Below are 14,433 nucleotides of genomic sequence, written 5' to 3' on the forward strand. Positions count from 1 at the left end.
TACTGATACAAACGGCATCCTCCGCCCAGTCCCGCAGGTTACTTGCTTGTGACAAGTTGGGGGATGTTAACGTTTCTATTACACCACATAAGAGTTTAAATATGGTCCAGGGTGTTATTTTCCATAGGGATCTCCTTTTGCAGTCGGATGACGAGCTGCGCGCCAACTTAGAACGTAGAGGTGTTCATTTCGTCCGGCGCGTTCATCGGGGTCCGAGGGACAATCAGGTTGCTACCGGTGCCTTCATCTTGGCCTTCGAGGGTGATACGTTACCGGAAAAGGTCAAGGTGATGGTCTACCGATGTGACGTCAAGCCCTATATCCCTCCCCCGATGCGGTGCTTCAAGTGCTGGAAGTTCGGCCATATGTCTTCCCGCGCGATTGCGGACGCCCATCTCATCCCGATACTCCATGTGCCCCGCCTCCCATCTGCGTCAACTGCGGGGAGCACCATTCACCTTGCTCGCCTGACTGCAAAGTCTTTCAGAAAGAGCGCAAAATCATGGAATATAAGACCCTGGACCGGCTGACCTATACTGAGGCCAAACGGAAATATGACAGACTCCATCCTGTGAGAATGACATCTACTTATGCAGCTGCTACAACAACTGTGCTAGCTCCATCAGTTTCGAGACTTCCAGCCAGCTCGATAAGCAGTAAGACTCCTCCTGCCCCCTTGCCCGTGGGGGGCTCTACCCAACCGGTTGCTCCTGCACCACCTACCTCAGGAGCAACCTCCTCCCACCCGTCGGGGACGTCCGTCCCCGCTTCTCAGCCGGAGAAGCGTCTAACTTCTTCGGCTACTCTTGCCCGTAAGAGTTCCCTTGGGACCCTCCCTTCCCAGGGTTCCACCAGCGGGAAGGATGACTGCCACCAGTATCATAAGTCCTCACCAGCGGCCGGGCGTAGGGCTTCATGATCCTCCTCTGTCCCGGAGACTGAATCGGTGAAGCCTTCCCAGCCAGTGAAACCCAAGGTTCAGCGAGAGAAGTCCAAGAGAAAGACCTCTAAGGCCAAAGAACTTGCGGTGGCACCAACCCCACCGCACCTTTCACGCTCTGCGTCTGAGGATGAAGTCGAGATTCTAGCGTCCGCTGAGGACCTTGATCTCGCTGGTCCCTCAGACGCCCTGGATGCCTCTCGTACGGGTACTGAATCGGTGGCAGTGAGTGAACAAGCGGCGTAAATTGCCTTCCCAGTCCTTTCACGCCTTTCTCAGCCATGGACAATACCATCCTCCAGTGGAACTGCGGCGGTTTTTTCCACCATTTAGCTGAGCTCCGCCAACTTCTCAGCCTTCGCCCTTTCTTCTGCATTGCTCTCCAGGAAACTTGGTTTCCAGCGATGCGAACCCCCGCCCTCCGTGGCTATCGGGGTTATTACAAGAACCGAGCAGCTTATGAAAGGGTGTCTGGTGGCGTCTGCATATATGTCCTTCACACTCTGCACAGCGAGTCTGTCCCTCTCCAGACGCCTTTAGAGGCTGTCGCTGTACGCGTATGGACGCCACAGGCTGTTACCGTCTGCAGTCTTTACATTCCACCGGATGGTGATGTCTCGCAGCATGTCCTGGCTGCCCTGGTCGCCCAATTGCCGCCACCTTTCTTGCTATTGGGCAACTTCAACGCCCATAACCCTCTGTGGGGTGGGTCAGTGGCCACAGGTCGAGGCGCCATCGTTGAACATTTGTTGTCGCAGCTCGATCTCTCGTTGTTAAATGATGGCGCCTTCACACACTTCAGTGTGGCGCATGGCACCTACTCCGCCATTGACCTTTCCATCTGTAGCCATAGCCTCTTACCGTCTGTCCAATGGAGTGTGCATGACGAACTGTGTGGTAGTGACCACTTTCCGCTCTTTTTGTCACTACCACAGCGTCACTCTTCTGGGCGCCCTAGCAGATGGGCTATGAATAAGGCTGACTGGGATTTGTTCTCCTCCACTGCCGCTTTTGAGCCTCTCTCTACTGATGACATTGATGCGGTGGTTCAATCTGTCACCACCGGCATCGTTACTGCCGCCGAATCTGCCATTCCCCGTTCTTCTGGGTCCGCTCGGCGGAAGGCTGTGCCTTGGTGGTCGCCTGAGATCGCTGAAGCGATTAAAGATCGCCAGCGGGCGCTCCAGCGTCACAAGCGACATCCCTCCTTAGCCCACCTTATCGCCTTCAAACGGCTGCATGCGCGGGCCCGCCTCCTTATCCGCCAAGGCAAGAAGGAGTGCTGGGAGCGGTATGTGTCCACCATTGGCCTCCATGTCACTCCCTCGCAGGTCTGGGCCAAGATTCGACGCGTCTACGGCTATCGGACCCCTGCCAGCGTCCCTGCGCTCTCACTGAATGGAGCCGTTTGTACCGACTCCGACGTCGTTGCAAATCGCTTAGCAGAGCATTTTGCTACGAGTTCCGCTTCTGCGAATTACCCCCAGGCCTTCCGCTCCATTAAAGAGCGGCTGGAACGTCGGAGCCTTTCGTTTCGCACCACTCACCCGGAATCTTACAATGCTCCATTCAGTGAGTGGGAATTTCGCAGTGCCCTAGCTGCTTGCCCTGATACCGCTCCTGGGCCAGATGGCATCCACTGTCAGATGCTGAAACACCTTTCAGCGGACTGCCAGCGGCGCCTTCTCGATCTTTACAACCGTCTTTGGGTCGAGGGGGAGTTTCCGTCGCAATGGCGGGAAGGCGTTGTCATCCCCGTTTTGAAACCTGGGAAGACCCCTCTGGAGGTGGACAGCTACCGTCCCATTAGCCTCACCAACGTTCTTTGTAAGTTGCTTGAACGGATGGTGAGCCGGCGCTTGCATTGGGTACTGGAGTCTCGGGGCCTTCTGGCTCCGTCTCAGGGTGGGTTCCGTAAAGGCCGCTCCGCCACCGACAATCTGGTGAGTCTGGAGTCGGCCATCCGTACTGCTTTTGCCCGCCGTCAGCACCTGGTCGCTGTCTTTTTCGACATGCGGAAGGCGTACGATACGACATGGCGTCATCACATTCTTTCTACGCTTCATGGATGGGGTCTTCGGGGTCCTCTGCCGATTTTTATCCGCAATTTTCTGTCGTGTCGTACCTTCTGCGTGCAAGTCGCGGCCTCGTATAGTTCCTCCCACGTCCAGGAGAACAGTGTGCCACAGGGCTCTGTTTTAAGTGTCTGTCTGTTTTTAATAGCCATTAACGGGCTTGCTGCGGCCGTGGGAAATTCTGTCTCCGCTTCCCTGTATGCTGACGACTTCTGCCTTTATTACAGCTCTACTGGCATTGCAGCTGTTGAACGTCAGCTACAGGGCGCTATCCGTAAGGCGCAGTCTTGGGCTGTAGCGCATGGGTTTCAGTTTTCGGCAGCCAAGACCTGCGTTATGCATTTCTGCCGGCGCCGAACAGTCCATCCTGAGCCGCGGCTTTATCTTGCCGACGAACTCCTTGCTGTGGTGGACACCCACAGGTTTTTGGGGGTGGTTTTCGATGCCCGGTTGACTTGGCTGCCTCATATCCGGCAGCTGAAACAGACGTGTTGGCGGCATCTAAACGCTCTGAGATGCTTGAGCAGCACCCGCTGGGGCGCCGACCGCTCTACACTGTTGCGGCTCTACCAGGCGTTAATCCAGTCCCGTCTGGATTATGGGAGCCTGGCTTATGGCTCAGCATCCCCATCTGCGTTACGGGTGCTGGACCCGATTCTCCACAGCGGGATACGCCTTGCCACTGGTGCTTTCCGCACCAGCCCTGTGGACAGCGTACTGGTGGAGGCAGGTGTACCTCCACTGCGGTTCCGACGCCAACGTTTGCTGGCCGCTTATGCTGCCCATGTTCTAAGCTCGCCCGGGCATCCGAACTATCGCCTCCTGTTCCCGCGGTCGGTCGTCCGTATGCCAGAACGTCGGCCTCGGTCTGGTTGTACAATAGCGGTCCGCGTCAAAGAGCTTCTCTCTGGGCTCCAGGGTTTCACTGTTCCACCTCCTTTCCGGGCTACTTTGCATACACCCCCATGGTGTGTTCGTCGCCCTAGCCTTCGGCTCGACTTGGCACAGGGCCCTAAGGACTCAGTCCCTCCAGAGGCCTTCCGCCGCCGCTTTTATTCCATCCTGGCCACGTATCAGGGCTCTGGTGTTGTTTACACTGACGGTTCGATGGTTGCTGGTCGTGTCGGATATGCGCTCACTCTAGGGGACCTTTCCGAACAACGTTCCTTGCCGGATGGCTGCAGCGTTTACACTGCTGAACTTGTCGCCATCTTTCGTGCCCTAGAGTATATCCGCTCCTGCTCAGGTGAGTCCTTCGTTATCTGTAGCGATTCCCTGAGCGGTTTACGAGCTCTCGACCAGTGTTTCCCTCGTTCTCATCTGGTGATGGCTATCCACGAGTCTCTGCATACTCTCGCCTGTTGCGGCCGCTCTGTGGTCTTTGTGTGGACCCCCGGTCATGTCGGTATCCCGGGTAACGAACATGTTGACCGCCTGGCGAAAGAGGCCACCAGTCAGCCATCTCTGGACGTTGGCCTCCCAGAGACTGATTTGCGGGCAGTCCTCCGCCGCAAAATCTTGGCGCTATGGGACGATGAATGGCGCGAACTGACAATGCGCAATAAACTCCGTGCTGTCAAGGATACGACGGCTGTGTGGCGGTCATCCCTGCGAGCCACTCGCAGGGACTCAGTAGTTCTTAGCCGGCTCCGCATTGGCCACTCCCGGCTGACACACAGTTATTTACTGCGCCGGGAGGACCCTCCTCTATGTCGCTGTGGGGCAGCTTTGACAGTGGCCCACATTTTGCTGGCCTGCCCCCTTTTAGCTGTGGTCCGGCAGACATTTGCGCTGCCTGCTACGCTCCCTGCCCTTTTAACAGACGACTCCACTATGGCTGACTTAGTTTTACGTTTTATTCGGGCAGGGGGATTTTATCATTTACTCTGAGTGTTTCTGTTTTATTTTATTGTTTTGTGTTGATTCTGGCCTTTGGCCTATGCTTTTACACTGATTTTTAATGTGTTTCTAAGTGGTTGGCCTTTCCTTTTTTATGTCTATGGTCGGCCAACCACCGTCACACTCTGTGTGGTTTTAGTTTGTTTTGTCTTGTCTTTGTCTCAGTATCTCTTGTTCTGTATCGTCTGTGATCTCTTCTGTTCCTTGTTTTTATTCTCTGTGGGTGTTCTTTGTTTTTGGAAAAAGGGACCGATGACCATAGTAGTCTGGTCCCTTTAATCCCCCCAACCAACCATCCAACCAATTCCCTCTTCTTATGCCCCTCCAAAATCCTGAAAACACATTCTGAATACTTCCCCCCCCCCCTCTCCCCGCCCCCCCCCCCCACCCGAAACAACGGTTCCCCACACCCATAAACCAACTGGAGACTTACCCGTCCCATATTTCGTCTTCCCAAACTGCGACTCGTCTACCTCAACCACCACCCCAGGCCCGCACAACTTACCTCTGTACTTAATACATTCAGTACAAACTTCACTACAAAACGAAAACCAGTCTAACACCATCCTCTGTCTCACACATCTCATGCGCACAAAAACTGATGGACGATCTATAACAAAAATAAGACGTCATCAAAACTCACTCTCTCTCATGGCCAACATAGACCTCTCGAACCAGGTACCGTGCCCTATGGAGCGCCAAAGGTTATCCCTTTGGCACCGCCACATGTAACAGTCCCTGGTCCGAGACACTGGAACTCTGGCCAATCGTATGTTCTCTTTGCAGAAGCTGCATTTCACTATTTCCACCAAAAGTCCAAACAGTTACAAAAACTTAATGACGGCAACATGTCGTCCCCCTTCTCAGCCCGCAGACGCGCACTTTTAAATTTAGAAGTCATATCCATACCTAACAAAAGTAGCCACAAATTAAATTAAATGCCTTACTACATGACAAACAGCAAACCAGTAACAACAATCGACACTGAAACACAAAAGAAAATTAATTCTTAACTCACTGAAACCAATTTCTGTTCTTTAATAACAGTCAAGACCGATAAATTCACACTTGAACCACCGACACACAAATGAACGCAATACACCACATAACACGCGGACCATACACACACCACCAGAGGACACCACCAACTGCAGCAAAATGACATCTGCAAACACAACAAACTCATAAACTAAACTCCGGGCCATTATGACGTCACACTCCACAACATTCACCTTCACCCCATTCTGTCATAGTACATTGATGAAGTTGTCTCTAACGTGATCACCCATGCCTCTGGAACTGCTATTCCCCTTTCTAGAGGTCCTCTCTACAGCTTGCCAATGCCCTGGTGGACCCAAGACATTGGAATAGCAGTTTGGAATCGCCAAAGAGCCCTGCAACATTTTAGGTGACATCCTTTGCAGATGGACCTTACCACTTTTAATCAACTTCATGCAAAGGCTCACTATCTAATTAAACACAGTAAGAAGGAATGCTGGGAGTGTTAAGTCTCCTCTGTGGGAATATATGCCTCATCATCACAGGTGAGGACCAAGCTCCATGGTCTTCTGGGCTTCCAACAATAAACAACTGTTCTGGGTCCTATCCTTGCCTCGGATGCAATGGTATTGGATGCTAGCACTCAACTGGTGGCAGCAGGTGATGCTGAGGCCTGATTTGCCTTCTTGGTCACTTCATACGTTCCCAGATGACAGAAAATGTCTTTCTCCAGTGGAATCTTGGTTTACTTCAATGCGGATCCCTGCTCTCTGTGGCTATCGGGGGTACTACAAAAACCGCATTGCCTGTGGCTGACCGTCAGGTGGAGATTGTGTCTTTGTCCTTACTTCTGTCTGTAGTGAACCTGTGCCTCTTCGAACACCTTTAGATGCCGTGGCTGTCAGGGTGAGGACAATGCAAGAAATTACCATCTGTGACATCTACACTATGTGATCAAAAGTATCCGGACACCCCCCCAAAACATACATTTTTCATATTACGTGCATTGTGCTGCCACCTACTGTCAGGTATTCTATATCAGCGACCTCAGTAGTCATTAGACATTGTGAGAGAGCAGAATGGGGTGCTCCGCGAAACTCGCGGACATGGTCAGGTGATTGGGTGTCACTTTTGTCATATGTCTGTGCGTGAGATTTCCACACTCCTAAACATCACTAGGTCCAGTGTTTCCAATGTTATGGTGAAGTGGAAACGTACAGCACAAAAGTGTACAGGCCGACCTCGTCTGTTGACTGACAGAGACTACCGATAGTTGAAGAGGGTCGTAATGTGTAATAGGCAGATATCTATCCAGACCATCACACAAGAATTCCAAACTGCATCAGGGTCCACTGTAAGTACTACGACAGTTAGGCAGGAGGTGAGAAAATTTGGATATCATGGTTGAGCAGCAGCTCATATGCCACACATCACGCCGGTAAATGCCAAATGACACCTCACTTGGTGTAAGGAGCATAAACATTCGACAATTAAACACTGGAAAAATGTGATGCGGAGTGACGAACCATGGTACACAATGTGGTGATCCGATGGCAGGGTGTGGGTATGGCGAATGCCCAGTGAACATCACCTGCCAGCGTATGTAGTGCCAACAGTGGTGGTGTTATGATGTGGTTGTGTTTATCATGGAGGGGGCTTGCACACCTTGTTATTTTGTGTGGCACTATCACAGCACAGACCTACATTGATGTTTTAAGCACCTTCTTGCTTCCCACTGTTGAAGAGCAATTCGGGGATGGCAATTGCATCCTTTAACATGATCAAGCACCTGTTCATAGTGCACGGCCTGTGGCGGAGTGGTTACAAGACAATAACATCCATGTAATGGACTGGCCTGCACAGAGTCCTGACCTGAATCCTATAGAACACCTTTGGGATGTTTTGGAATGCCGACTTCGTGCCACGGGCTGCCATTCCCCAAGAAACCTTCCAGCACCTGATTGAACGTATGCCTGCGAGAGTGGAAGCTGTCATCAAGGCTAAGGATGGGCCAACACCATACTGAATTCCACCATTACCGATGGAGGGTACCAGGAACTTGTAAATCATTTTCAGCCATGTATCCAGATACTTTTTGATTACATAGTATACCTCCTTCCAGATGGTGATGCTCCTCACGTATTAGCTGCACTGATTTCCAAATTCCTCCACCTTTTTTACTTCTGGGTGGTCTTAACACCTATAACTCTTTGTAGGATGGAACCAAGGTTACTGGCCGCGATAAAAGATGTCAAGAACGTACCAACTCAACTCGACCTTTGCCTCCTAAACACAGATGCCCCCACACATTTCAGTGTGGCGCATGGCACATCCTGGGCCATTGATCTCTTGGTGTGCAGTCCTGGCCTTCTCCTGTCTGTCCACCAGAGAGCTCATGATGACTTGGTGGTAGTGACCACTTTCCACTCTTCCTGTCTCTACCCTAGTGTCCCTCTTCTCAATGCTTGCCCATATGGCCTCTTCCCAAGACTGACTGGGGCTCTTTGACCTCCGCTACCACCATTGAAACTCCGTTGCATGCCATCATCAATGAGGTGATCCACACCATCACTTCTACCATTATTACTGCAGCTGAATCGGCAATCCCTAGTTCTTCCAGCTACCCCCAGCGGACGTCAGTGCCTTGGTGGTTGCCACAAATCGCTGCGGCCATTAGAAACGATAGGCTGGCCCTGTAATGTCATAAGCACCACCCAGGCCTGGAGAACCTCATTGCCTTCGAACAGCTCCGAGCCCAGGTCCACACACTCTTCAGACGATGGAAACCGGAGTGTTGGGAGTGATATGGCTTCACCATTGGTACACAAACCTCTCCTTTCTGGGTTGGTTTGATGATTTTACTGCTATCAGACCCTTGCAGGTGTATGTGGAATTACCACACATGGAGGTGTATCTGCCGATCAGACATAATTGCAGACCATCTTGCCGAGTATTATGCTTTCACCTCTGCGTCTGAAAATTACCACCCCATTTTTTGTTTCCTCAAACAGTGGGTGGAATGACATCAGCTCTCTTTTGGTCCATGCCACCCTGAGTTATATAATGCTCTCTTGAGTGAATGGGAATTTCTCAGGGCCCTTGCCGATTGTCCAAACACATCCCCTGGCCCAGATCGCATCCATTCCCAAATGCTTAAACATCTGTCAGTGGATTCCCAGCACCACCACCTTGCATTCATCAACCACATCTGTAGTGATGACGAATTCCCGTTGCAATGGTGGGAAAGTATCATCGTCCCACTGCTAAAGCCTGGTAAAAACCCACTAGATGTTGATAGCTATCATCCTATCAGCCTCACCAACGTTCTGTGCAAGTTGCTCAAATGTATGGTGAGCCGGCAGTTGTGTTGACTCCTCGGGGCCTTCTGGTTCCATCCCAGGGCAGGCTTCGCCAAGGGCACTCCACCATCGACAACTTGGTGCACCTGAAGTCCTTCATTTGATCGGACTTTTCCCGGCGACGACACCTTATTGCCATCTTTTTCAACCTGATGAAGTCCTATGATACCACTTGGCAACACCACATCCTCGCTACTCTGCATGAGTGGGGTTTCTGGGGCCCACAACCCATTTTTTGTACAGACTTTTTGTCGATTTATTTCTGCCGCTCTTCTGTTGTGGCTGAACACCGGCTGCAGGGATCTATATGGAAGGTGCAATTGTGGGCCCTCACTCATGGCTTTCAGTTTTTGATATCTTGCACTTCTGTCATCGTACTGTCCATCCCCATCCAGAACTTTACCTCGATGACCGGCTACTTGATGTAGTGGAGACTTGCCGCTTTTTGGGACTGGTCTTCGATGCCTGCTTAACTTTGCTTCCCCATCTTCATCAGATTAAGGACAAGTGTTGGGGGAATCTTAATATTATTCAATGCCTGAGGTCTGCTGGACCCTAACCACCACAGTGGAGTTCGGCTCACGACGGGAGCCTTCCAAACAAGCCCAATGAACAGCCTCCTTGTGGAAGCTGGTGTTCCTCCATTGCGGCTCCGGCAGCAACTACTGCTTGCAAATTATACCATCCACATTCATAGTTCGCCTTTGTCATCCAAATTACCATCTCCTTTTCCCTAACACGGAAATCCATCTCCCACAACAGCAATGAAGAACTGGGAATCCCCTTAATAACCATGTCCGATCACTTCTTAATGAACTCGATGCTTCCCTGCTACCACCTTTCCTGTGGGTCCACTTACGTACACCTCTGGCTGAACCTATTGCGAGGCCCAAAAGGCTCTGTTCCACCTGAGGCCCTCCGCTGGCAATTTCTCTCTCTTCTCAGCGAGTTTAAGGGCTCAGAAATAGTCTACACTGATGGATCAATGGTCAGCGGCCTTGTTGGCTTCGCTTACACTCATGTTGCCCATACTGAACAGTGCTCTTTGCCGGATGGCTGCAGTGTTTTCACTGCAGAGTTGGTAGCCATCTATCGTGCTCGTGAGCATATCCGCTCCTGTGCCGGTGAGTCCATCGTCATCTGTAGTGACTTCTTAAGCAGCCTACAAGCTCTTGACCAGTGCTTCCTTCAACATCCTTTGGTAATGACTATCCAGGAGTCGCTTTATGCCCTTGGGAACTGTGGACATTCAGTGGCCTTTATTTGGACCCCAGGACATGTTGGGATTTTGGACAGTGAACTTGCTGACAGTCTGGCCAAACAGGATAGCGGTACACCAACTCTGTAGATCGGCCTGCTGGAGACTGATCTCTGATTGGTCTTCTGTCACAAAGTTTTCATGATCTGGGATACTGAACGGTGAACCCTCAGTACCGCAAACAAACTCCTGTTATCAAGGAGATAACGAATGTGTGGCAGTAGTCCATGCGAGCCACTTGCAGGGTCACTGGTGTCCTTTATCAGCTCTGCGTCGACCCACCTTGATGTTGCTGTGGCTCCTATATAACTGTCGTTCACCTCTTGTTGGACTCCTCAATTTTAGCTGCTCAACAGTGGACTTTCAGCCTTCGCTGCACCGTACCTAGGCAATGCCTCAATGGCCCATTTGGTTTTACATTTTATTTGGTGGGGGGGGGGGGGGTTATTGCACATCTAAGGTTGGGCGTGTGGGCTCCTCTCCCAGACCTCCATCCGCCCTCCCTTTTACTTCTTCGTCACTCTTTCTTTGCATCTTGTTTTCCTTGGTGTTTGTCTTTTCCGTATGTGTGTTCATCTCCCTTTGTCTTTTACGCTAGACATTTTAGTGTGTTGCAGAGTGGCTGGCTCATCTTTTTTAACCTTGTGATCAGTCAGCCCTTAAATGTACATTCCCCCCTTTGGTTTGCTTCTTCTGTTTTCTCCTATGGTGTGATTCTGCGTTACTTTTACATGCTTTTATGTACTGCAACTCCTTTGTTTCTAATTGTTTTATCTTGAGACTTGGTTGCTTGAGGAAAAAGGGACTGATGACCCTGTAATGTGGTCCTTTTGTATCCCAAACCCTCCACCTCCTCCCAGAAGGAATTGACCACCCTATGCTGCCTCCACGTTGCTCATACCAGGCTAACCCATAGTTTTATTTTACTTACCAAGCCATGTCCACATTGTAGTTGTGGAGCCTTACAGTAGTAGTTAATATCCTGGTGGAATTCTCTCTCCTCCTGGCCCTCCATGCTAAGCACGTCCTTCCAAATACCTTGCCTCAAATACAAACAGACAATTCACAGATAGTTGAGCTGGTTCTCCTTTTTCTCCGTGAAGGTGGTTTTTATTTTCAGATATAAGGTCTTAAGCGGTCTCCAGGGTGTGAGTGGGATGGCTGGGGTTGTGGAGCATGTTCCTCTGGATGTTGAGTCTGGGGGTCTCGTGATCCTAGCTGACTGATCAGCTCACTATCTCACTCTGATTTCATTGCTTTTTGATGTGGTTTGTATCCTTTTATACTGCATTCTATTGTCTGTTGTAGAGTTAGCAATGTATTAAGTAGTGGGTGCTTTTTCAAATCTTGCCTATACTGGAGCAGGGATGGGGATGGCTGCAGGTGGGGCTACTCCTGTCATATGCAGAACCTCAGGGGGGGGGGGGGGTGCCCACGTGCTGCTTTACCTATTTCTCTCTTGTTGTTTTTATTATTACATTTTTAGCCTTCTCACTTTTACTGTTCTGAATGTACCAACTTGGAGGTATTCTTTGCTCTGTGACTGGCTTTGCCCATCATTGGGCTTGCAGGGGTCAGATGCAGGGTGGGGATTTTCTTGCCATTGGATGAGCTGTGGGAGATCCCTTGTATGCTCTGACTTACGTACCATCCCAATCCATACACTTCTCCATAAATTCTTTCTGGGCTCTGGCATCAGTATTGCCTTCAATGCATCAGTCTTACTGCTCCTACATACTTTCATCAGCAGACCACATATTTTGCAGACATCACTAATACTGGATGAACCACCTCTGGATCGGGAACTGATGACCTTCCTTGACTGATGGCCCCCAACCAGCCATCCATCCAGTTGTGACTTGTTGATATTGTAGTCATAGAGAATATGACATACTAATGTCCTTGTAATTTTGCAATTGATTTTTTGCTTATTAAGCTTTGGAAAAAATTATGAGAAGTTTATAATATAGCAAATGACTGTGAAATGGTATCCCTCTTGGTTCAAAGTGCTACTTCTTGTCAGGGGACCACTTTCTTGCTCATCTTTAATCTGGTCCAGTATCCCATAGTAGTGGAAAAATGTAACACCCTTAATTTCAGTTATCTTTCTGTAAGCTGCAGTAATATAATGGGTATAGGCAAAGCAGAATTACAAAAGGAATGGGAAGTAGGGGGAGTAACAGAATAATACATGTAGTGAAAAAGTCAACAGCGGAACGCAAAAAGTGCAGTTTTCATTTTAATGCATATTTCACCACTCTTGGATAATGTAGATTGTGGGGGCTAGAGAGAGAGAGAGAGAGAGAGAGAGAGAGAGAGAGAGAGTTAGATCCCATTGGCTCAAAGTCTTCTTGTTGGCCTAATGCTCTTTTTTTTAAAAAAAAATTAAAAATTAATAAAATTTGTGTATTTGGAACATAAAAAGAAAGTGTCCAAAACCATTTAATTTTGTTTGTGTTTCAGACATTATGTGATGCCCTGAGATCTGCAGAACCAATTTCACTGGAATTAGATCGTAATTTGCAAGTGCTGCTTCCTTCACAAGCAACCCATCGGACAGATTTGCCACCAGTTTTTTATACAATGACACCAGAGGAACTGAAGAAAGAGCAACAGTTAAGGTATTTTTTTTTAAGGAATTTTGGTGAATACAAGTATCTTGCATCAAAATCCATTTTTAGTGGTACATTAATAAATAAAATAGTTGACAAAGTCATATGTATCAGCGATAACATATGCTAAGCATAAAAAGAATTGATGATAAATTAATAAAAAATATGTACTGGGAACAGATATGGAAGGAAGAAAGTAGCTGGGAATAGATGCCACAGAAAAAGGAAACTGAGATTGGATAGTGATTAAGAGAAGAGATTGGTTGTTGAATAGGCGGTTTAGGAGGAGTGTGGATACTACTAATGTAAAGGGGGCTCAAAAAACTAAATAGACCAGTGAAACTATAACCTTGTTTTGTTGTACATTATACAAAATAATGTTTTTGTATTATTTACTTGATATTATACCTCAGTTTAAGATAATGATTTCACAAGCTGCAACATAGTTGTGAGTAGAACAGTGATCCCGAAAGTATAGAATAAATTTCTTTATTTTAGACTACCGGTTTTGATCAGCAATGACCATCTTCATATCTGCAGCAAAACATGGGATAAACACAAATACAAATGTTGGATTGTTTACGTGTGGAAAGCATGCACTTTAAATACATGGCATACCTATTTTAAAACATGTCCTAATTTAATGAAGCCATAGTGGCATCATCAAAAGATAAACTCAAAATCACAAGACAGACTTAAACAATTATCGTACAGTTTCCTTTTTCCAAAACGTGTAAAAAAGTAATGTACTTGAGAGTAGTAGCACACTTACATGGAAACAATTTACTTATCACAGTTTGGATTCCTGAAAGGTTGCTTGAATGAGAATGCTATTTGTATATTCACTCATCAAATAATACATGCCTTAAATAATAACATAATACCAGTTGGTATTTTTTGTGGGGTCTCCAATGCCTTTGATTGTGTAGATCATGATGATCTCTTATAAAAACTCAGGTTTTGTGGAGTTGATGGTATTACACACAGCTGGTTTGAATCATACTTAACAAACAGGGTGCAAAGGGTCATGCTGAATAGTTTAGACAATGTTGGAAAGGTAGAAAAGTTTAATGCCTGGGGCAAAATTAGAAAGGGAGCCCCACAGGGTTCAAGTTTGGAAAACACCCCATGGAATGTTGTTAATGAATACCAGCACAACAGGTTGAATCACTGGATTGACGTACAAATTTGCAGTCAGGGTGCACGAGATGATCATGGGAGTGCTCCTGCAGTCCTATGAAATTGCACTCAAGACCATAACTCCAGTTGTAGGTCCAGTGTGTCTAGCAGG

The 14,433-nt window shown here is 48.6% G+C and overlaps 1 protein-coding gene across 1 annotated transcript in view; it reads left to right on the top strand.

Annotated features, from left to right (window-relative positions):
* The window catches only part of LOC124616690 (UBX domain-containing protein 6), a 63,596-nt gene that overhangs the window by 35,258 nt on the left and 13,905 nt on the right, over window positions 1-14,433 (top strand). The window contains exon 7 of the mRNA XM_047145028.1: window positions 12,994-13,151. Coding sequence (XP_047000984.1) covers window positions 12,994-13,151 — 158 coding nt within the window. The remainder of the gene's footprint in view (window positions 1-12,993; window positions 13,152-14,433) is intronic.

Source organism: Schistocerca americana, chromosome 5 (genome assembly GCF_021461395.2).
Source record: "Schistocerca americana isolate TAMUIC-IGC-003095 chromosome 5, iqSchAmer2.1, whole genome shotgun sequence".
NCBI classification, from domain to species: Eukaryota; Metazoa; Arthropoda; class Insecta; order Orthoptera; family Acrididae; genus Schistocerca; species Schistocerca americana.